Below are 22,817 nucleotides of genomic sequence, written 5' to 3' on the forward strand. Positions count from 1 at the left end.
GCGTCTTAAACCTCGCCATGCTGCTCTCATAATGCTGTTGTGGCCACACTGATACGAAGGGACAACGTTAGGAGGAGGAGGAGGAGGAGGTGACAGCTTTTAGTGAACGAACTGGTCTAAGTGGGAAGAAACAGAGGCTTTGCTGCTGGCTGCTGCTTTTGCACGTGGGTAAGTGGCTTGATCTTTCTGCTTCGGCTACATCTTTCTTCGTAGTGACTTGGCTGGGCTCAGCATCCTTCAGTCAGACTAGAGAGACACATGGAAGTGTCTTACCGCAAAAGCATGTGGCAGGCTGCTTTATTCAGAACTGCCGCTTTGATGTTTTGGGACTGTACAGTGCCCAGAAGGAAGGGGCTCGCACCTACCGTGGTGACTTAAGCATTACTGCAACACAGCCGCGAAATAAATCACTGTGCTTCAGCAGCAAAGAAACGGGAATCCTGCCATTTAAGGCTCTAAACCAGCTGCCCCCCAGCTATATAATGTTTTATATTTAGCACGCGTATTGCTTTCTTTTTTCCCCTGGCGTGATTGCGTCCCCTTGTTCAAAAAGCCAGCTGGGCTAGTGAATTAGTTTGTAAAATGTGCGTGGCTTGAAGGACAAGAAACACTGAGCGTTCGCAGCTCTCTGTGAAACCAAGAGTCCTGGATCTTTGCAAGAGACACCTTAGGCCTCAAAGAGTGAGTCTGCATCTTGCCCTCATTAGCCACATCCTAGAGCATGGGTGTTTGCCTGGCACCTGCCTGGAGTAGATGAGTTGATATGCTGAAGAGGAGAAATTTGCAGAAACAAAAAGCAGTGGTTCAGCTCGGACTAGCCGTTTCTTACTAAAATATGCTGTTTCACAGGGGTATTAAGTCAGGCTGGCGCACCTACAGTCAGCCAGGTAGGGAGTGGCTGTAAAACTAGAGCACTGGGCAGGGTTGGGCATCACCTGGAGAGCTGAGAGCAGCTCCTGACATCAGCCAGTGGGTGAGATTCTGGTAGCTGGTGGGGGAGCAGGGAAAGCGATTCCAGAAGTATTTCTGTAAAAGCACAGAAGTTACGTTATATTTCTCACCTAAAGAGAAAATGGCAGGATGAGAGACCTGACACTGTCTCTTTTTTTTTTTTTTTTCTTTCCCCTCCCCAAAAGAGACACCTGCAAAAGTGACGCAAAACTTGCGCTCTGCAGGAGACATTTTAGAGCAAGGGGGAAACAAAGGTAACCCAGCAAGCATCTCCCTGTGGCGTGTGAATAAGTGGGCAACTCCTGTTGCACCAAAACCAGCTTTCTGGGAAATTTAAATGTTCAGATGTGGAAAGAAATCAGTTTCAGGGCTGGATGCAATTGGTGGAAGGGAGTTCAGATCAGTGGTGGGATGGCCAGTTCAGCCTTCAGATAGATTGACAGGCATACCACATGTTGGTACAGACTGTCACACGTAAGACGGAGGAGGGAAGAACCTTTCCAAGAAAGATGATGTTGGTCCAGCTATCTTTAATCTTGAATTACTCTTGAATGAGAGAAATCTAAATATTGGGCGGGGGGGGGGGGTGTCATCTTTCTGGGAAGGGGAAAATGCTGGAGTAAGACTATGTCAGGAATGCAGACTTCAGTGTTAAAAGCCCTCTTTCAAACCTGCATTAGAGCATTCTGAGAACCCAGGGCTTTGCTGCTGATCCCTCCTTTTCTTCTCTGGGGGCACCGTTTAATATTCGACCATATAGTCACTGGGGAGATGTTGCTGGTATGTGAGCGACACTCGTCAGTGCCAGCCAGATTTGGTTACACGTGCAGTTTCTGCTGTACTTGCTGTGTGGCTCATCATTTTGCATCTGGTCTCATTCCTAAATGAGAGCTAGCTCATTCCTAAAGTGCTGTAGCCTAGCTGAGAGCAGGTTTCAGGCTGGGATAAAGGGAATATTTTGCTTTGGCAGCCCCTCAATGTACCAGGTATTTTGGGGAACAGCAGGCTTGTCCCAGGGGCTGAAGAGCCTGTGCATGCTGGAGAGCGTGCTCTTTGGCCCGGGGCCTCCTAGCACAATAGTTCTTGTCACCCGAGAAGGGGTAAGACCTTGGGTACAGGGGTAAGACCTTGGGTACGTAAAGCTTTTCCCTAGAAACTGTTGTGTACACGAGTGCTAGCGAGCCCTCCTGCTGCCTGCGGGGTGCCTCGTGTTGGTAAAAGACAGATTTTTCTGATTTCATTTACTAAAGCAAAGCAGGCGGCAGAAGGGTCTCTTCGCATCACGCAGAGCTTGCGCGGGGCTTTTGGGCACAGCTTTTCAGGCACGAGGTTTTCCTTAATTTCCCTGCGGATGCCTGTGAAGTGGGAGAGGCAGGAGCTGCAGCCGGAGACGGGAGCGTCGGGGGACCCGTGGGGTTTTTCCAGTTTCCCCGCACCTACCGGGAGCGTGGAGAGGAGGGGCTGGGCACCGTGCCGAGCCATGCCTTACCGTGGTGAGGCCAGGAGCGACCGCGCCATGGCGGCCTGAGCCGGCACGGCAGCCGCCCTCGCCATGGAGCGGGGCCCCACGGCCGCCGGTGCCGGCATGAGGTACAGCGCCCAACCGCAGGTGAGAGCAGCACACGGGGTGGGGGGCAGCGGGGCTCTCCCAAAAAACGGTCGGCCTTTTCGCCGAGCTGCCTCATCCTCCGCTTGCTCCGGTTTCTTCGAGCCTCGTCAGTCCGGACCGATGGGGGTGGCTCCGGATCCCGCGGGAAGCGGGGGAGCTCCCGCTCCCACTCTGCCGTCGGGTAAGGTCAGGAGAACCCGTTTGGGGGACGCCGCCGAGCCCAGCGGAGCAGGAAAAGAAAAACCAGCTTTGGGAAGGTGGAAATCCCTGCCCGTCGCGATGCAGCGGTCTGCGCCGGTGTAGACCGCGTCGATGTCAGCGCTACCATCGCTCTGACGGTTTTGATTTCGGCTTAAGCTAGGCGCTGGGGATGTGAGTAAAGATAAACTACGCGGAGGTGAACTGTTCGCAGCGCGTGGGTCTGGGTTGTTTAGCAACAGGTCTAACTAAACCTGTTCAAGCCGTCAGAAGGTCTGACTTTAACCGAGGGCTTTGCGGCTTCATTAATTAACCGATGCGTTATCAGTGTGCTTTGAAACTCGAGCGAGCTTAAGCCGTGGTCTCGGCTTTTCGTGTAGGTGTTCCCAGCTGAGGGTTGGACAGGGACTGGTGTTTTTGGGTTGCACCTCCAGAGCCTGTTCTGTGCCACAGAGCTGTTTCAAAACCGGGCTTCTAGGTTAAAGCACGACAGCAGCGCTTTCCAGCTCACCTGCAGGCTGTCTGGTGTCGGTCTCTGAGGCTTGGCGTTAGCGGTTGTTACCTGGCAGCGGCAAAGGAGCTAGCAGTTTTAGCACCGATCAGAAAGCTGGTCTACATCAAGAAAAAGTGTCCCTTGCCTCCAGCCCTGCTGTCCTGCATGTGTCAGGGCCGCCGTGACTGCCCGGAGCGGGAAGGAGATGCTCTCGCTGATACCATTCAGCTCGAGCTCCTTGTTCCTTGGCCGGGTCGGGGTGACACCGTTGTGTGCAGCGTGATCTTCCCTGCCCGGCTTGTTCTCTTGGCAAAAGGCAGGTTTGTGCACTGGTGTCTTTACGGCAGGGCTGAGTGCTCGAGTGAGTCCGTGGTGTGCCAGGTCCTTTCCCCTGGTTCTGGATCAGTTTTCCCCCTGCATCAGTTCAAGAAGAGCTGATCTGATCTTGGAGGACTTCCCTGAAGACTCTACCTTCCTTCCTGGCAGTAAACAGCCCGAGGAATTTGTCCCTTGTGGACCAACTGTCGTTGGACTTGGCTCCCTATAAATATGACAGCGGAGCAAATGTGAGTTGTTTTGCAATGACTGCATCTCCTCCTGCGGCGGCGAACGAGCTGCGGCAGCTCTTGGGCACGGCGAGGAGAAGCTACTCCTCTTCCTTGGAAAGGTGCAGAGCTTTTCTCTCAGGTAGTGGCTGGTGGGCAAGCGCTGCTCAGGCCAGTTTGGCTGCTGTTGGTGCCAAAGGCAAACAGGGATAAGGCAGGCGCGATGAGAAAAAGGCTGAGGCCGATCGAGAGTGTGCCAGACCTTTGCTCAGCAAACAAAAGATCACTTTGTAAAACCATTGAAGGAGCAGCGAGAGTGTTTTTGAGGGCCTGGCTGTGGGGAAGGTATCAGACCAAAGGTTCTCACCTTGCCCAGGGTAGAATATGCCGTTTCCATCCAAAGGCCGCCGGGGCTAGCCTTGCAAATAACGCACTGCGATACCCGGGTGATAGGCTGGGGCGGAGGAGGGAGCAGCTAATAGGGATGGAAGGCTTTACCTGGTCGGAGCTGCTGGTGTTTCCCCTGCTGTTGGCTCCAAACATGCAAATGTCATGGGCCAGATCCACCTCAAATCTCTAAGAGTCGGTGAAGAGCGTGGGCGAAATGTAACGATGAGCGTAGAGTGTTTCATCGAGGTCTGGAGTGCAGCTGTTTTTGTTAGGCTGCTGGAGGGCGTTTTTGTTGTTCAGACAGTACTTTCTGTACCGGGAAAGACGTAAGAGTGTTTTAAATAAGCTATTTGCATCTGTGGCATGTTTCTCTTCTGGTCTTGGGACATAAGTGTCTTGTAGGGAGGAATTTCATGGCTCATAGCTACATGTATCAGGCCTGTAAGGCAGCTTTATTTCCCACTTCTCCCCAAGAATTTCTAAGTCTTACATGTAAAAGTCTCTCTGCTACAACAGAAACGCAATTAGAAACGTGGTCGCTTTTTTTGAGCTGCTGTTTTCCATGACACGGCTGCACTGATAAGCCTGGTGCAGGGCAGCAAGCCAAGCCTGTGCTGTCCTGTGCAAACATTAACTTTAGTTTCTTCTGTAATAAAGCTAAAGGAATTTGGTTTCTCATGTGACTCAGGATGGTCACAAGACAACTGAACGCTGTAGAGGATTGAGCTCAAAATTGGTGTGTGAAATAGGTGTGTGTGACTTGTATCTTTCACTATTGCACTTGCCCTCTGTGCCTGGAAGGTAGACAGTGTGGAGGACTCTGTGTCCTTTATTTCCTGCTCCATATTCCCTCGTTAGTTCTGATGTCATCATTTTATAGTGTCATTGCCCTTAATAAGGAACTGAAGATGAAAAATAATACGCTGGCAAAGTTTCTTCAGTGCTTTACTGCCCATTTTGGGGCAACACAGCACAAATATGCCTTATGGAAACTTAGCTCTTAGGCGTGCTGTTTCCATGTATTTCTTCTCGAGAATGAGAAGTGAGAAGATTATTATCAGATCTCTTCCTGGAGGAGTGTCGGGGTTTGCAGCAAGAGTCGATGCAGGAGCTGATCTCAAGACTTGTGTAGCTGTACTTGAGCTACTTGGGCAAAGCGAGTTGCACGCTGTGCACACCGTGTGTCAGCAGCTTTTTAGATCCTTTGGGGTTTTTTTCTTATGGGAAACAGGCTGTTTCCTCTTATGCCAGCACCACAAAGCTGGTGTTAGCTTTCAGTATGATCTGGGAAACCTCAGGTTTTGAAAATAGAACTTTCTTGGCGCTTTCTGCACTGCACAAGCTCACCCCGTTGATCTCAACAGCTGGGGTGTCCCCAGCTCTGAGCCCGGCTTGCTGGCGCTGTGCTGAGCTGGTTGATGAATCGATGGGTTTTGTTCCTCTCATTTCTCATGTGATATTTGTTTTAGTTTTTATTGAACGCCATCTGAGGCAGGTGTGGCTGGAAAAGGGGAGGTGGGAATTGCCTCTTGGATACACAGGCTGGTATTTGCAGGGTGCAATTACCCGGCAAGAGTCTAACCGCATCATCCGATGACTCTGCTTCATCTGAGACCTCCCCAGGCCGCCTCCAACTTTGCATTTTATGGGTTCCTTTTCTCGGCAGTGCCAGACAGCGGGTGTTTTGCAGTGAGGCTGCCTTGGTTGCACGCTTGCTCTTACCTTCTGTGATCTGGACAACTTTAGCCCTGAGCAGCGCTGTGGCAGATGAGCTGAGTCTGGAACGTGACAAACATCAAGGGAAGCAGCTGAATCTCATAGTTGCCTTGTGCTGGACAAACAAATTGACCAGCTGCAATAAGGGACAGGTGAAACTAATTGACCAGCAGCAATAAGGGACAGGTGAAACTAATGGCCAGGAGCCCAGTCCTTCTGTGGGTCGGGGTCCAGTGAACCAGACGCAGACACTGAGTGAGAGAGATGGAGCACCTGTTTTGGAGGAGAGGGGAGCGGCGAGGGCTTTTGGTGCCTGGGACACATCACACTCTCTTGCTGGAACCACCAGACAAGCCAGAAATCAGCCTCTGTGGGAGATGCTGATCCCAAATGGACCCCGCTTTGTACACATCTCAGAAATCTTCTTGCTGGAGAGCCATACTCTGTGGCACGTCCTAGCCTTTCTGTGACCCTCCTTTGCAAGAGGATCTCTCTGCTTTCTGGTAGGCATCTCCAGTCCAGAGTCGACTGTTGCAGTTCCCCCAAGCCCCATACGCCTGCTGAATTTCCTGCTGACAGAGTTAGTCACTTCTGCATCTGGTTTGTCCAGTCTGGCAGATTACGGTTGCTGTCTAAAAATACATTGTGCGGCTGGGTTATGGAGGAGGAGTGACAAGGTCTGCTTACGCACAGGACTTCTCTCTGAGCTCTCTGCACGGAGGAGTTGTGTGCAGCAGACCTCCAAGCGCTGTGTAAATCTGTCCGTGCGCGCTCCTTTTCCAAGTTTTCTCATGGAGTCGGTACACCTGGGGAAACTGAGGCGTGGAAGAAATGGGACAACGTCTTTCTGACCCTTTCACTTGATCGACGTGTGGCTTTCCTGCCAGGGCACTGCGTGGCTGCAGCAGCCTGACACTGCGACCAGAAACCTCCGGTCCTGCTGTGGGCAGCCCTACGGTGACGATGAGGAGGAGCAAGAGGAAGTAACTGAGCCTGTGACTAAGGCGGAGAGAATATCAAGGAAGGTTTTCTCATACTAATGTTTATTGGAGTAGTTTCCTCGAGAAGGGCGAGAGAGTCAGACCTTGAGTCACTTTGGGCTAGAGACGGTTTCTCAGGGAATCATGGACAAGGTGAGAGCAGGACGTGCATCCAGGTCCTCTCTGGTTTACATCTGCTGTCGCGATGGACTGTTCAGTGCACGCGAGGGAAACGTGCAGCCACCGTTAGCTGAAGGAGATCAAAACCGTAGTCGTCTTTTGCTTGATTTAACGATGATCTTTCGAGCCTGTCTTGCTTTTGATTCCATCTGGTTTCCACCTAGCTTAGAGGATGGTGACCAGCACCACAGAGGAGGTATTTTTCCCTGGTATTTTTCCCTGCCGGGCAGGAGTGGCAGCAGGGAAGGGGATGTGCAGCACAGCGAACAAGCGGAGCGGAGGCTGAGCTGTGCTGTTTGGGCACGGACGAGTCCGGTGCTAAGGTTAAATGGGTGCTTTTTGTGCTGAGTGTGGGCAGGGAAGATTCAGCCTCTTACTCAGAGGTTGGGACATGGGGCCTTGTCTGAAACCTTCCCAGCACGACCTGATTCAGCATTCCTGTAGTGCTTGGGGGATGCTTCAGATCCTTTGCCTTGTGTTGAGAAGAGAGTTTGCAGGAATCGCTGTTGCTTACCCAGGCTGCGACGCGCGACAGCTCTTCCAAGCCGCTTCACACAAGTGTCAGAGTTGGCTGGGGAATATAATGGTGTATGTAAGATATGGGGATGAGGGAGGGTGAGATCTGGAATATAAAACAGAGGGCGGGGAGGCAAACCCCTTTGGATCCAGTCTCATATCTGCCTCTAATGACTGGGTAACTTCTGGCAAGTAACAGTGTCAGTGGCTGCTTATGCGCCTTGTACAGGAGTAATAATAAAAATAACCTCCTAGGAGTCCCCACACTCCTTTAATTACTCTTGGTGCTGTGGGTGTCAGTGCTCTCTGCTTTGGAGCAAGAACAAACTGACAAAGGCGTGCTGTAAACTCTCACAGGTTTAAGATCTTCCATCCTTTTTTCCAAGAAGAGCAGAGAAATTGTCTAAAGAAATATCAGACGGCGAGTTTTCTTGCCTAACCCTTTGGTCACGCTGCAGCCGCAGGAGCGGTGTGTGCGTTTGTATGTGTTGGAGGCGGAGGGATGCTGTGTTTTCCTTCTGATTTAATCAAGCTGACGAGTTGCTCCCATCTATGAGTTTTCCCTCTGCAAAGACACAACCTTTAGCTGGAAGAGGATGTTAAAATGTATGAGCCACAACGTTGTGTAGTCTGGCCTTGTACAGCAGTATATCCTGCTTGCAGCGGAGCCTTGCTTTTTTCTGGCAGTTTGATGAAACTGAATTTTGGGGAGTTTTGCAGAGGGCCAAAGGTACCCTCAGCCCAAGGGTATACTATTTGAAAATAGGGTTTTCATTACTCTCCTGGTAGCCAGAGGAGACCTGATTTCATTGTGCCGTTTTGCAGCTGCTACCACCCTGTAACATTACGCCCTCGTGCAAGAAGTGCGCGATCCCTCTTTCAGGGAAGAAATACCGTCTGGTTGAATTCAGCCTGCCAGGGGAGCGTGTTATTAAGGCCAAGATTTAACAGCTTGTGCCCCAAAATTGTTACTCAGAACACACAGAGATGCTGTCTTTCCCCTGCGAGCTGTGGGCAGGCGGTTCTTCCTTGCTGACCCCAAGAAGTCTGGGAAGGCTGCTGCTGTGCGAACAGATATATAATTTAAACCCCTGAGGTTGTTTTCTTGCCGCAGGCTCCTGCAGATGTTAGAAGAGAATTAAATACTTTTCTTCCTGCTAACAGCAGCAACATATTGGGAGTCCTGGGAAAGCTTGGCGCTGCAGGCAGCCCCACGGTGGGAGAAGGGAGATGCTTGCAAGATTTGTGGCTGTTTTCTTCTCTTTACCTGGTTTGGGGCGATTTCTTGCACGATTTGGAAACTGATGGGAGCCAGATGGCTGTTTCGAAGATGGTGTGACAAACTCTAGGCAATCTTGACTTTGATTGAAGAGTTTCTTGATTTAGGATGTCTGTATGTATTTAAGCTTTATTTTGCGTGTCTTCTGTTTTGACGTTTCTTTGGGTTACGTTTTCAGATTTTTCCCGTATGATCACAGAAGCAAAACAGGAATCAGAGCATCCCCCCTGGGATTGTCCTCTGTGGTCCTGCTAGGTCTTTTGTTTCTTCTGGCAGTGGCTGGATGTTGGTGATAGAAACAGCGTGGCACCTCAGAGATAGTGTGCTTCACGTTGGTTTCTTTCTGCCCAGCCTTGGGTAGTAAATCTCAGAAATGAACGAAGGCTTCCTTGCCCATCCTGTAGTGGAGATCTGTCAAACAATAAACTCGGATTATTCTGAGAGCAGATGGTGCGAAAACTGGTAGGTTGCTCTGGTCTTGGTGGCCTTCTAGTAAGTGTTTGCAGAGGTTTAAACATACAGTCCTTTACAAAAAAGGTAGGGTAAGGTGCCTGTCACATCTCTTTCTTTTATAAAGGGCCTCAGGCGAATACCACAGGGAGGAGAGGCTTTGGTGAGGTGTGGAGGGTGGGAGGAGAGGGCAGAGATCAGGTGAAGAAAAGGGCAAAAGGAGTGGAGGAATGGTGCAAGTGAGAGCTGGGCTTTCCTGCAGAGTGGGGCTTCGGAAAGATAAGGCGGTGAAGCCATTGCACCAAAGGGAAGCGCAGCGAGGATCGCTCGTCGCCTGGCTCTGCAGGAGAGTGCAGAGGGCTCAGAGGTCCTTCTGTCGACACGATCCCCTTTGCTGGTTGTTTTTCCTGACTTTCAGGGGCTTGTGACATTTGCATCAAATTAACCCGAGCCGTTAGTGTATGTTTGTGTCAGCCCTGGGTTGAGAGAGGACAGGCAGCATCTGACCCAGCATCATGTTTGCGGGGACGACGTTTCCCCTTCCAGAGCGCAGGAATGCATTTGAATGCAGGGAATTTGTGCTAGTCGGCACTTTGCGTTCTGGCATCCTTGCTGTCATCCAGAGCCCAGGAAGCTGCCGGATGCCCGGTAAGGCTCGGGAGAGGGGAAAATGGGAAGGTGGTGACCAGAAAGGTGAGGCATCCTCGTGGTTTGGGCAGTTTGCAGAGGCAGAGAGCCCTTCCTACCTGAGGGAAGCACAAGAAGAAAGCAGAAGATGCAGTCTGCTCTCCCAGCGTGCGTTAGCCAGCTCTGGGGAGGAGAAACGCTAAGGTAGCGGGTGCAGATCCGGGTCCCCGACGTCTGCCTGTACCAAGGATGCTCTGGGCTGCATGGCGTCTTCTGAAAACATCTGGGTCTGCAGCCGTTCTGATTTCCCCCCAGGGCTGGAGGTGCAGGTACGCGAGCAGGTCAAGGATGGAGGGCAGGTAAGCCGAAGGCGCGAGAGAGTGAAACCGCGGAGCACCGAGGGTTTTGCGCTGCGACAGAGACCTTCCTCTTCATCACCCGGCCCAGCGTGGGGCGGTGATAGCAGTGAGAGCTGTGCGCTACTGGTGTCATTCCTCGTTCCTGGGTGGCTGCCGTTAGGACCTGCTCTTCGTTAGCCAACTCGTCTTGTCCTGAGAGTCTGGCTGGTCGTGGGCTGCGGGGGATGTCTTGTGTCTTCATCTTAGTTTTTTTGGTTAATTTCTTTTAATCTGTATTTGCGCTGAATGGGAGATCCTAAGCAGAAATACGGGAGCGCTGTGTTGGCCCAGGAGACGTACAGAGAGTTCTGCAAAAGTAAAGGGAGGAAGTAGCTCGGTTTCTTCTTTTACAGGAATGCTATTTATAGCGTGCTGTGCCCCATGAGCTGCAGGTGACACACCTGCCACGTAGCGAGCGCGTTGTAGGGGTGAATTTTTGTCTGCAGTTTCATCTGCCAGCAGGCAGAGATCTTGGAGGTTGTGGGCTAGTGACCTACTGTGGTCGTGGGGGGTGTGTGTGGACTCGCCCCTGAGTTTGCTTGAGCTGATAACCTTGTATTAGGCCCAATAAGGAATTAGGTGTGTGCCGAAATGCAAAGCAAAAGCCTTCAGGGTTTGTCCTGCCGTGGGGTGGCTGTGGAGCCGCCGACACCGAGGCATGCCTTGCGCTCTCGGTGTTGAGGAGCTGCCACGGACAGGTAGCTCTGCTCTAGACTGCTTTGTGGTTGGACCTCTCCAAACCAGGCTTTGGGAACAGCCTTTCGACCCTCCTGCCTTCTCTCCTCTCCTAGGACATGAACAACCTGGAGGAAGGCGTGGAGTTCCTCCCTGCCATGAACTCCAAGAAGATGGAGAAGCGCGGCCCAAAGCGGCGGGTGGTCGTCACCGTAGTGGTCATTGTTTTCCTGCTCATCTCCCTCGTCACCGGCCTCCTGGTTTGGCACTTCCAATGTGAGTATGACGTCTGGCGGGCGGTGGCATGTAGGGTGATACCGTGGGGGCATATGCGCATGGAAAAGCTTCGTTATCCGGTGTTGCTCACGTGTGCCCTCTCTAGCTCTGGGAAGGCTCCAGGAAGTGGGGGGACACCATTTCCAATCCCCTGCCCCGATTGCTGTCACTGGGGGCCTGCTGTGCCGCGGTCCCAGCCCTGACTGCCCTTTCTGACTCTGAACTGTTGCCTTCCAGACAGGAACGTGCCCGTCCGCAAGGTTTTCAATGGCCACTTGCGGGTTCTGAACTGGGACTTCCTTGATGCTTACGAGAACTCCAGCTCGCCGGACTTCATCATGCTGGCCAAGAAAGTGAAGAGCACGGTAAGAGGTTTCTTGCATCCCTCCTCCTGCAAGCAGGACTTTTTCCTCTTGCCCTGTGGCCATGGGGATCCTGCATGTAAGACTGCTTGGAGCTTTCTCGCTCCTCTCAGCTCTCCCCGCTCGCCACGATGCGCTGGGCTGGGTGCGAGGAGCCTGCCTTTAAGCTGGGTCTTGGCATCATGGCTCCAGCCCAGTGCCACGGCATCTCCCTGCCTCTGCAACCCAGCATGTGCCGTAGGAGGCTGCCTGGGCAAATCCCAGAGTCAGCAGGTCCCCAGTCAGGCCTGGGAGCTGAGGCAGGAGGGTGTCTGCCCTCCGTGCTGAAGCCGTGACTGGTCTTGCCTTTCCCCTCAGACTCGGGTATTCGTTGTGCTTCCCCCGGGGAAGAGCGGGGCGAGCTGGGTGAGAGCAGGCTGTGGTGTGCGGGTCTGGGCACTTCTGGGACTCTCAACTCTCTCTCTTTGGCCCTGCAGATTCCTGCAGCCAGGGATGCTGGGTATGTGCCCTGATTTTCCATAGCAGGCTTGAAGCTCTGTCTGTCTTTAGCCTTTTCCCCCCTCCTCACTTCTAGATGTGCTGAACACCCTTCTTTAAACTTTTCAGGTGGAGGAGATCTACAGGAATCATGCAGATATTGGCCCTTACCACAAAGAGACAGTGATAACTGCGTTCAGGTGAGGGTTAGGTGCTGTCTGAGCCCTGTCTGGGAGCGGAGGAGGGCGATGCTGGGATGTCACGCAGCCGTACACCCTCATTCCCAGGCTGCTGGGGATGGAGGCACCTCAGTAGTCACCCTGAGTGACACAGGAAAGGGCGGGCAGTGGAAAACGACCTGAAAACGCATCTTGGTTTCTGCCAGTCCTCATCACTGTGTGCTGAGGGAGATGTCTTGGGAAAATCAAGGTATGGTGCAGTAGAGCCCTACGTAAGGCAGTGGGTGGTGCCTGGCAGCTTCGAAAGGAACTCCCCGGGCTGGCAGGGGCCTTTGCTGGGCACAGTTTGCTTAACTTATCATTAAGACTCTCCCTTCCCTGTGGCCATCCTCCAAAAATAGCTCAGCAAGTAGCCTGGCCCCTTCTTCTAGTGCTACTTGAGCCCTTCTGCGTCTGTCCTTGCTCTCACTCCATAATCGCCCTTGCCCTGCAGCGAAGGCAGTGTCATTGCCTACTACTGGTCAGAGTTCCATGTCCCCAAGTACCGGGAGGAGAGTCTGGACAGGGCGATGGCGGACAAGCAAAGCCTGGTCCAGAGGTGGAACCCCCGCCTGCGAAACCCCATGCTGAAGGTGGAGTCGGTCGTCGCTTTCCGTGAGTGCTGGCTCCGCCATCCCTGGGCCTCCGCGTGGGATGGGGGGGGCACGTTTCACTGGAGGGTTAAGCTGCCGGTCGCAGCCCTGCCTTGGGTGCCTTTGGCAGTGTGGACCGCTCTAAGGGTGAGTGTAAGGACCTGGCTTTCACAGCGCTGCTTTGATGGGTCATGCGGGCTGGGGGAAGCTGCACGGACCCGCTCCCCTTCGCTCGAACGCTCCGTGTTCTCCTCTGAGCCCATCTGCAGAGGGACAGGGAGGAATCCTCCCTCCTGCAGAGGAAAAGCTTGATCACTTGGCTCCCCAGAGCCCAGGCAGGAGCAGCCTCCCCCCTGGCCAGCTTGCAGGGCGAGACCCCACCAGCGAGGCCAAATCAGTGCGGGTCCCAGGGACCTCTTCAGCTTTGCGCCCAGGGACTTTCCACAGCCCGAAGGATGACAACACCTCTGTTTTTTCCTGCAGCCGTTGACCCCAGCATAGCTTACTCTGCTCGGGACAGTAAGTACAGTTGTTCTTCAGTCTCGTAATGGCCTCTTTGGGGTGGTGATTTCCCTCGCGGGACGGGGAAGGGCCCAAAGAGAGGTGCTCTGCATGCAAGGCAGACCTCTGTGTGCTGCTTGGAGCTGGTTTGGGGTCGGCCGGATCGCGGCGCGGGCCTTGCCGTTATTTAGCAGTAGTGGGTGTCCCTAGCTGTCCTTCCCCGGTACCTCGCTTTGCAGGTGGATGTTGATAAGCAAGGGTGCTCCCTGCAAGAGGCATCTGCCCAGGGACAACCTGCAGTGCTGCGCTCTGCATCTCGGGGAAAGGCAGGGCAGAACCTCCTCATTTGCCTTGTTAACTCTTCCCTGCTCTCCTGGGCAGAGAGCTGCGTGTTTGCCCTCCACGCCAAGGAAGGGGAGATCACCACTTTCACCACGCCGGGCTTCCCCAACAGCCCGTACCCCAACAACGCGCTCTGCTACTGGGCACTGAGGGCGGACGCCAACTCCATCATCAGCCTGACCTTCAAGACGCTGGAGCTGGAGCAGTGCACGGATGACAGTGACTACATCAAGGTGTATAACTCTCTGAGCCCCGTGGAGCCCCATGCTTTGGTGAGGTGAGTGTCCCCGTTAAGCGTCTGTACGGCACCGAGGTGGCAGGGTGACACTGAGAAGTCCTGCTGGTAACCAAGCTCCTGTCCCTGCTCAGAGGTGATCTGTGCTGCTTGAGGCTCTCTGTGCAGCTACGTCGAATGGATTTTGTCCTTTACTTCCTAGGCTCTGTGGGAATTACGCCCCATCCTACAACCTGACCTTCCTGTCCTCCCAGAACGTTATGCTTGTCACGTTGGTTACCAACAAGGAGGGGAGATTCCCTGGCTTTAAGGCTGAGTTCTTCCAGCTTCCAAAGATGAAAGGTGAGCAGAGGTCTTGGCCCAGTTCCCCCCCACCTCTCCCTGCCACGGGCAACTGAAGAGGGAGGCGCAGCTGTGGCTGCGGTCAGTTTGCCAGGGATGTTGCCAGGGCCGGGAGACCTGGAAGCAGGTCACATCTTGGCTCTTGGAGCTTGCCTTGCCCACGGTGCTCTTGGCTGCTGTAACGATGTCCCCCGAGGAGGGCAAAATAAGAATTATGTTGGATTAGACATGCAGATTGATGTATGCAGGAAGCACCTAATTGATCTCCTGGGTTCTCTCCAAGCCTTGGAGCAGAGCTGCTCCCTCTAGAGATCGACTTAACCTTGTTAGAGACTGTTGCATCTGCCTCCCTTCCTGCCTTGGGTGATAGCCAGCTAAGGCTTGGGAAAACCACGTCTTTTTGAATCTCTAACCTGTTTTCATCTTCCTGCTTATCTTCTAGTCTGCGGTGGGACTCTGAAAGGAGAGAGTGGCACCTTCATGACTCCCTATTACCCGGCACACTACCCCCCAGCCACGGACTGTGTCTGGAACATAGAGGTAAGACGGGGTCCTCTCTTTGCCTTAATGAGTCTGTCAAATGAGCTTGGTTATGCAGGACACCGCGCAACCGAGCTCACAGCAGATGCTGCCTGGAGACTTAGAGTCTGACGTGACTGGAGGGAGGCTTCAGGAGCTGGTGCCAAAGGCAGAAGAGGTTGCGAGAGGCCTCAACCCCATGTGAAGCCTACCATAGCCCCCAATAACTGGCTTTACACAAGAAGCACTGGAGTACCTGGGCTTTGGGACAGGCCAGTCGCTCGCTTGCAAAACTGCTGGTGGGGGAAACGTTCTGCCGTAGGAAAACAGGCAGTGTTGATAGAGGTCTGGCTTCAACCCCTGGTCTGTGTGCTTGTTTGATCTGGGATTCTGGGGTCAGCAAGCCAAGCAACTGTCTAACTGACAGTGTGAACCATAGTGGCTTTTCAGGAAGGTGGGGTTTTTTTTGCTGCGCTTCTTCCCTTTTCAGTTACCTTCTGCCCTCCCCCCAAACCCCTTTCCCACAAAACTTATTCCCGTTTTCTGTGCTCCAGAAAACAACGTGCCGCTGACTCTGCTTCCTTTTGCAGGTTCCCTCTAACAAGAACGTGAAGGTGCGTTTCAACACGTTCTTTGTGCTGGAGCCCGGGATCCCCGTCAGCCACTGCACCAAGGACTACGTGGAGATCAACAGCACGAAGTAGGTGTCAGGCGCTCTCTGACCCGCGGCTTTGGCCCTTCGAGCGAAGGGGCTGCGTTTAGTTATGTGGCACCTTGTGCTTTCCTTAAAATTGTCATGGGAACAAGTGTGCTGGTGCTTTTTGGGATACGATGAGGCAGGAGGGTGCTTGGGTTTGACCCACTGTCATAGCTCGATGCCCTGTGGTGAGAGGGGAGCCGCACGCTTGGTTCTGGGGATTAGACCCTGGGTTTGTTGCATGCTGCAGCTGAATCCCCCCCCAAATGCTGTGGAACATCGTGTCACATGCCTCGCGTGCAGAAAGGCAGAAACATCTGGCGCAGTTTTGCTTGAATGAGCAAATCTCCATTGTGAGGGTAATTGCGTTGTGTTCTGTGATGCATTTACTGTTACATTTACTGTTTGCTATTACACAACCTAACATAAGCTGGGCCAAAAAGACAACTTGGTACTGCATAGGGGAAGTGAGCAGTGTTCTTTCGCAACATCTTGGGCAAGGGAGCTGACCCTTCCTCGAGGAGAGAGGGTTTCAAAGTCAGAACCTGCATCTGTGGCCCTGGCTAGTTCCTGCAGTGGTGCTTGTGTAAGTGATTCCTACCGACCTGTGGTGGGATGGGATCCTGTGGCTTTAGAGGCTCCACAGATCCAGAGACAAGGTGAATCTGAGATCGGACACATCGCTGTGTCAGGCAGGGATTTGGATGAACTCGCTCCCGGTCGTTTCTAAGGTCACAACTTGGTGTTTGCAACTGGCCCAAACCTTCTGCCAGCGGCAGCAACGTTCGGCTCCTGCGTGTGGACCTTGAGGTCCAGCAGCTCGTGCTGGAATCAGACCTGCTCTCTGTTCTCCTGCCCCTTTAGCTCTCTGGGTGTGCGAAGTGACCCTTTGTGCTGACGGGGAGTTCTGGGATGGAAAAAGGTTTGCTCACTGCTGATCTGCAACACTTCATTCACCTTTGCTCTCTCACTGCAGGTACTGTGCGGAGCGTCCCCAGTTTGTGGTGGCCAGTACTAATAACAAAATAGAGGTCCGGTTCCACTCAGACCAGTCCTACACGGACACTGGCTTCTCAGCTGAGTACCTGTCCTACGACTCCAGCGATCGTGAGTTGAAGCCCTGAGGCTGTGGGGGGAACTGATTTGCCTGAGGTCTGGAGGCTGTCCCTCCTCTGCGCTTACGCTGCCCTGTAAATTGGGAAGCGTACTTTTCCAGGGCGATAGGAACGCATCTTTCTTTCCTGCAAACCTCCTTGTATTCCTGCTCTGTTCCAAGGAAAAGGTGTTTTTAATGCTGGATGCTGTAAGCAGGCACAGGGAACGTTGCGTGCTTCGGGGAAGGGACATAGCGAGGACGGCTGCAAGGCTCACGTGTTGTTTTATCCCCTTCTCCCCTCTCAGCCTGCCCTGGCAAGTTTACCTGCAACACTGGCCGCTGCATTGACAGAAGCATGCGCTGCGATGGGTGGCTGGACTGCGTAGACGGCAGCGACGAGAGATCCTGCAGTGAGTCTGTCCTTTGTTTCTTTTAGCTTGTCACGGGAAGGGCCACGCCGCCCCGGGGTGGCTGCAGGTATTTGCTCTGGGCTTGTTCTGGGTAACATGCCTTAGCGCTGAGGCTTTGCAGAGCAGCTGCCGGTCTCCCTGCTCACCTCGCTCGCTAGCACCAGCGCTGCCTCACTCCTCCGGGCTGGAGTGAGAGGCACTCGGTGTGGGGATGGATTTGGGATCCTTTCCCAGCATAGGAGCCTTGGATTCTTGCTAATCGAGATCTCTCCCAGTGGGATCTCCCTCCCTTTCCAGTCCCTCCCAGCTGGGAATGTGTTTTTCTATGTAATCCTCCTGGCCGTTGTGGGTTTGGCTGAGCTGGGTGGTATAAAGGGACGCATTTTGTAACCGAACCGGGCAGGTATTGCAGAGCACATCTGGAAAACCCATGTGATACACGGGAGCTGTTTCTTTGTGCAAGAAGTTTTCCTCTTGGATTAGCAGAGCTATCCCATAGATATCATTATTGTCCAGGGTCTGCAGTTAATTAGAGGGGATGGGATCCCCTGGTTTGGGGGGTAAGGGGCTGTTTCCTGAGGAAGAGCGTGCTGCTGGCCTGGTTGCCGGCACCGTGATCCGGGTATCTCAGGCGCTTTCCCACTGGTTGTAGCAATCGCTTTGCTTGAGTTGTTGCCTCTGGCTGTCCTGCTGCTGTAACGTCAGCTTCAGCCTTAACTGCCTAAGACATTACAGCTCTCCGAATAGTTTTGTTCTCCAGAACAGCAGAAATACTGTGCTATAGCATAAGCACGTTACGTGTTTATGTACGCGTGCGTGGCCCGAAGCTGTCGCGGTGTTTTCTGGTGCGCTTGTTCCCATGTGCTTGCACACCCGCTGCAAGAGCTGCCCAGGTTTTCCCGTGATGCTGCGGTAGATGAGATGGCGGACGGGTCGCTGGTGACTCCGCAGATGCCTTTGCAGATCTCTCACCTGATTTCTCACTCTCCCTTTTCAGCCTGTACCGACCAGCAGTTCAGGTGCCAGAACGGCTGGTGCAAGCCCAAATTCTGGGTCTGCGACAATGTGAACGACTGCGGCGACAACAGCGACGAGCTGCAGTGCAGTAAGTAACTCACCCTGCGGGCAGAAAGGGCTGAGGGCTTGAGCAAGGCGAGGAGGGCGATGGAGGCTCACGGTGCGGAGGAAGGCAAGTGCCAGGCTGGAAACGAGCAAGTGAGAAACCCCAAATACCAGCCTGCCGCAGGGCACGGCGAGGCCTTGCCGGGTGCAGCTTCCTCAAGCCCACGCAGGAGCCCCGAGCGAGAGCTTGGAGGAGAGAAACGAGGATGAGCAGAGGTGTAGGGAACGCCGGCTTTTGGGGAAGAAAGGGCTGCATAAATCGGTGGTGGTGTGCAGTTTAGAGAAGAAGAGATTGGGGATGCAGGAAACGGGCATTTGTATGTTGTAGCTGCAGAGGCTTTACGTGTCTCGGGGGGGGAAGGGAGATGGACACAGCCATGTGTTGGGGGTACTGTTAGGATTTGTGCCCTGCCGTCTCTCAGGAGCTGCTCTTTCCCCAGGCTGTGCAGCTGACAGCTTCAAGTGCAACAACGGGAAGTGCATCCCTGACACACGCAAGTGTGACGGCAAGGACGACTGCGGGGACGGGAGCGACGAGGGCAGCTGCAGCAATGGTGAGGGTGGGCTGCGGAGGGGACCTCCCCTCAAACGCAGCCTCTTAACGGATTTCTTCGTGGCCGGGCATCCTGGCGTGCATTTTTTCATGGGGTGGCAATGTCCTGGGGATGGGCAGGAGAGGTGAAGGGCTCCTGAACGATGCGACCTCCCCCAGAACCGGGGCTAACCCCTCTCCCTTCATCCTGCCTGCAGCGGTCCACACAGCAGTCCCCTGCAAGGAATACACGTACAAGTGCCGCAGCGGGCGCTGCATCAGCAAACAGAACCCGGAGTGTGACGGGGAGCAGGACTGCGAAGACAATTCTGACGAGGAGAACTGCAGTGAGTACCCCGGGGAAGGGGGGACACGGGTTTCTGGGCTGGGCCCCTTAAAGAAACGCTTAAGTGTGGCAGAGAGCGCCTCTGGGTTTTTCTTGATCTGAAAATAGCCAAGCCGTGTTCTTCAGCAGTTTGCGGAACGTCTGTGTCGTTCAAGAGGGCTTACGCAGATAATACAGGGATTTACCTGCACGTTTACGGACTTGGCCAGTAAATATTTTAGCAAATTTAGCATTTGTGCTCCCGTGCTGATGGCATCAGCCATCCCTGCTGTGGGTGACGGGGCACTCGCGCTGTAGTAGATATCCCAGAGGAACAAAGGGGAGGTGTTGAATGGGAAGAGGAGTAACCAAGTGGCCCTTCTCCTTCCCCACCCCCAGACTGCGGGATCCGCTCCTACGTGAGGAAGTCACGGATCGTCGGTGGGCAGAACTCGGATGTGGGAGAATGGCCGTGGCAGGTCAGCCTCCACGTCAAGGGCCAGGGCCACATCTGCGGGGCCTCGCTGGTCTCGGAGAGCTGGCTGGTGTCGGCCGCGCATTGCTTCCTGCAGCTGCAGGGCATCAGGTAGGTGGGAGCCGGATTGGGGACCGCCTGCCGTAGGCAGGACACCCCGATGGTCGCACTTCCATCTTCGGGCGTTTGTCTGAATCGGAAAAAACCATTTTTACAAGCATTTCTCAAGGAAACTGTTTAAGATGATAGCGAGATACGGCGTCCGTGAGATGGGGCCTCACTCTGCCCTGTGTTTCATGACTTGTGCAGGTACTCCGACCCCAGCCTGTGGACAGCCTACCTGGGCCTGACCAACCAAGGCAACCGCAACGGAGCCAACGTGCAAACACGGAAAATCAAGCGCATCATCTCCCACCCCTTCTTCAACGACTACACCTACGACTACGACATCGCCGTGGTGGAGCTGCAGAGCCCCGTCACCTTCTCCTCCGTCGTCCAGCCCATCTGCCTGCCCGACACCACCCACAACTTCCCCGTGGGCAAGGACCTGTGGGTCACCGGATGGGGAGCGACCATGGAAGGAGGTGAGCGCTGGCGTCGCCTCGCCAATTTGGGGCTGCGGGGACGTATTTTTCGCGCGTGGCTTTAGGGAAAAGGGGGGCTGCCTGGACACAATTTAAATGTATTAGCTTGCCTCGAGACTGGAATCAAATGAGATTCTCTTGGGAGCGCACAAAGTTAATGGCTCGGTCCTGCTGGAAAAGGGGTATTAGGAAAAAAACCGGGTTGTTGCAATGGGCAATCGGTCGGTCGTTCAGAGCCCGAACAAAGCACACAGGGGAGGGAAACGCTGCTCAAAAATGCTGCACGTTTTCACTTACGCTGCCCTTCCTTCCCTCCTCACAGGCAGCGGAGCCTCCATCTTGCAGAAAGCAGAAATCCGGCTCATCAACCAGACTGTGTGCAACGAGCTGCTGACCGACCAGCTGACGCCGCGCATGATGTGCGTGGGGATCCTGACGGGCGGCGTGGACGCCTGCCAGGTAGGCCAGCAGTGCAGCAGCACTCGGGTTTGTTGCTGTGAGGAGGAGCCTTAGTTCGTTAGGAAGATGGGCCGTTTGCTCAGCTCTTTTTATTCTGGCACTTCCACTCATATTTCCACATGTAATATACAACAAAGCTATGTGGATGATCCCTGATTCAGACAATGGACAAATTGGAGTGGGCATGAGCAGCAAATTGTGTTGATGCATGACTTAGTCTCAAAAACGTCTCGCCAGGTGGGAGAACAATGTGACCACACTCTCGTTTATTACTGAGAGCCTTAGTTAGCAAGACAGGCCCCTTGTTTAGCTCTTTATTCTGGCACTGTGACTCTTTTTGCCATACTTGAAATATTTATATTTACAGATATATGTACAATTTTTTTCTGGATTTGGGGAATGGCTGGGAACTTGTACAGACAGCTGACTGACTTAGAACAGTTTGTGAGACTTTGGAGTTACTGGTTGTTTCTTGCTCAGTTTTTGTGATTTACTTTAATACTTTGCATTAGGACAAGCTACTGGGTTGGTGCTTATGCTGCTGTTTGTTTCTGTGCAGGGAGACTCCGGGGGTCCCCTGGTCAGTGTGGAACCCAGCAATCGGATGTTCCTGGCCGGTGTAGTGAGCTGGGGCGACGGCTGCGCGCAGAGAAACAAGCCTGGAGTCTACAGCCGGCTCACCAGCCTGCGAGACTGGATTAAAGAGCAGACGGGCCTTTAGGGACATGCTTATCCCTGCGTGGAGACGGACATCTCTTGTACATCGCCGGCTGGAGACACTGGGTATTGTCATTTCCTCCCGGCAGGGCACAGCTTCTACTGTGAACTTCAACCCTCCCTCTACCTCGCTGCAAGCGCCTGGGACTCTGTGTGTGTGTGTGTACCAAACAGCCAGAGCTGATGGTTCCAGTCAGCCCCTTTGTATTCCCACCTCAGAAATCAATGTTTGGAGTAAGAAATTTCCTTTTGGGGGTAAGCTAGCACAGCTCCCATTCAAGATACATATAAAAAACAATAAACACTGTGTGTGTTTAGAGGCAAACTTTATTGGGACAGGTTCAAAAACAAGCTTTCAGAATATATTCTATCTCCTTCGTTTGTTTTCAAACTGCCATCCGCACCCCTTTCTCTGGTCTTCAGTCATGGGGGGGGGGAAGAAGTTCTTACCTTGGTTTTGGGGGGAGCCCCTTCAGGATCCCTCCCCTGGTGTTATCCCATGCTGTGGTCTCCTCCTTCCATCCCCTGCTCGCGCCGAGCCCAGAGCTGTGCGACTGAAAGAGAGAAGTTTGGCTGAAACATGCTGTTGCTCCCCCCGCCCCGAGGGAAGCAGCACCTGGGGCTGCTGGCACCGACTGTCAACCGCCTGAGACCTGGGCCCGTTGGCATCACCACCATGTGCCTTAACAAACGCTACACTGCGGTTTAGCTGATGCGTCTTCGTCTGAGCTCCAGCTGCTTGGAGCAGCTGCTTTCCCCTTCCTTGCTGTGACGAGCAGAAGGGCTGCGTTGATTGCATTCCTGGAGCTTGACCCCTGCAACGACGACGCAGGTTAGCTATGCCAGACACCAGACGCTTAGACCCATCTTAATTTTGTAAAGGAAAATGTAACAATGTGACTTGTGAATGTGCTGATTTGATTTCTTTTTGGTGTGTAGCCTGTTCCTTGCCCTAGAAGAGCACACTCCAATTGAGTTTTAGTTAGCCCCCTCCTTACCTGTAAATAACATTGTTTTGTAAAACTCTATATGAAGTGGAGATGCTCTAATAAACTGGGATATTTTCTAATACTCTGGCTGCGTGGTTCTTCATGAGAGTCTGCATGAGTGTTCCTGGCCTAGGAAACCAGCAGCACAGATCCCCAGTGCTAAGCAGGGAGCCGAGCTTCTCCAAGTAAAACACTTCAATCCTCAGCAGCTCCACTGTGCTGTTGTGGGCACCCTTAAGAAAACAGCGAGGCTGTGGTGTTTCCAGAGTCCAGGGAGATCCAGGACTGAAGCCGAGCATCACACTAAGCAGTTCTTGAGGCAGCTTCCCATCTGGAAACCTGCAGGAGTCATCCCCACAGCCCAGCAGACTCACCCCCTACATTGGCAGGAGAGGAGGAGCTGGTGCTGGCCACCACGCTGCTCTGCTTTCTGTGCACTTGTGTGCGCCGATTCCCTCCAAGGGCAGGGAAACAGGCCCTAGGGGAAGAAAAAGCGGAAAAAAAAAAAAATCCAAATCGTTCCCAGCATCCAAACAAAG

At 53.5% G+C, this 22,817-nt stretch overlaps 1 protein-coding gene across 3 annotated transcripts; it reads left to right on the forward strand.

Moving 5' to 3' along the window:
• On the forward strand, positions 1-22,360 carry ST14 (ST14 transmembrane serine protease matriptase). Of its 3 annotated transcripts, none has more exons than XM_052786377.1 (19): positions 1-168; positions 11,124-11,283; positions 11,521-11,648; positions 12,252-12,322; positions 12,795-12,955; positions 13,417-13,452; positions 13,816-14,053; positions 14,214-14,353; positions 14,796-14,893; positions 15,463-15,572; positions 16,546-16,676; positions 16,971-17,075; positions 18,073-18,180; positions 18,638-18,751; positions 18,948-19,076; positions 19,454-19,640; positions 19,839-20,113; positions 20,436-20,572; positions 21,132-22,360. In XM_052786377.1, the coding sequence occupies exons 2-19, from the start codon at positions 11,127-11,129 to the stop codon at positions 21,291-21,293; spliced, it is 2,487 nt and encodes an 828-aa protein (XP_052642337.1). In that variant the 5' UTR covers positions 1-168; positions 11,124-11,126; the 3' UTR covers positions 21,294-22,360. The 3 variants fall into 3 exon arrangements, with proteins under 3 accessions (XP_052642337.1, XP_052642334.1, XP_052642335.1); XM_052786374.1 differs by lacking the exon at positions 1-168 and adding an exon at positions 2,410-2,560; XM_052786375.1 differs by lacking the exon at positions 1-168 and adding an exon at positions 6,507-7,035.
• The last annotated feature ends 457 nt before the right edge of the window (positions 22,361-22,817 follow it).

The sequence above is a fragment of the Harpia harpyja genome, chromosome 4 (assembly GCF_026419915.1).
Source record: "Harpia harpyja isolate bHarHar1 chromosome 4, bHarHar1 primary haplotype, whole genome shotgun sequence".
NCBI classification, from domain to species: domain Eukaryota; kingdom Metazoa; phylum Chordata; class Aves; order Accipitriformes; family Accipitridae; genus Harpia; species Harpia harpyja.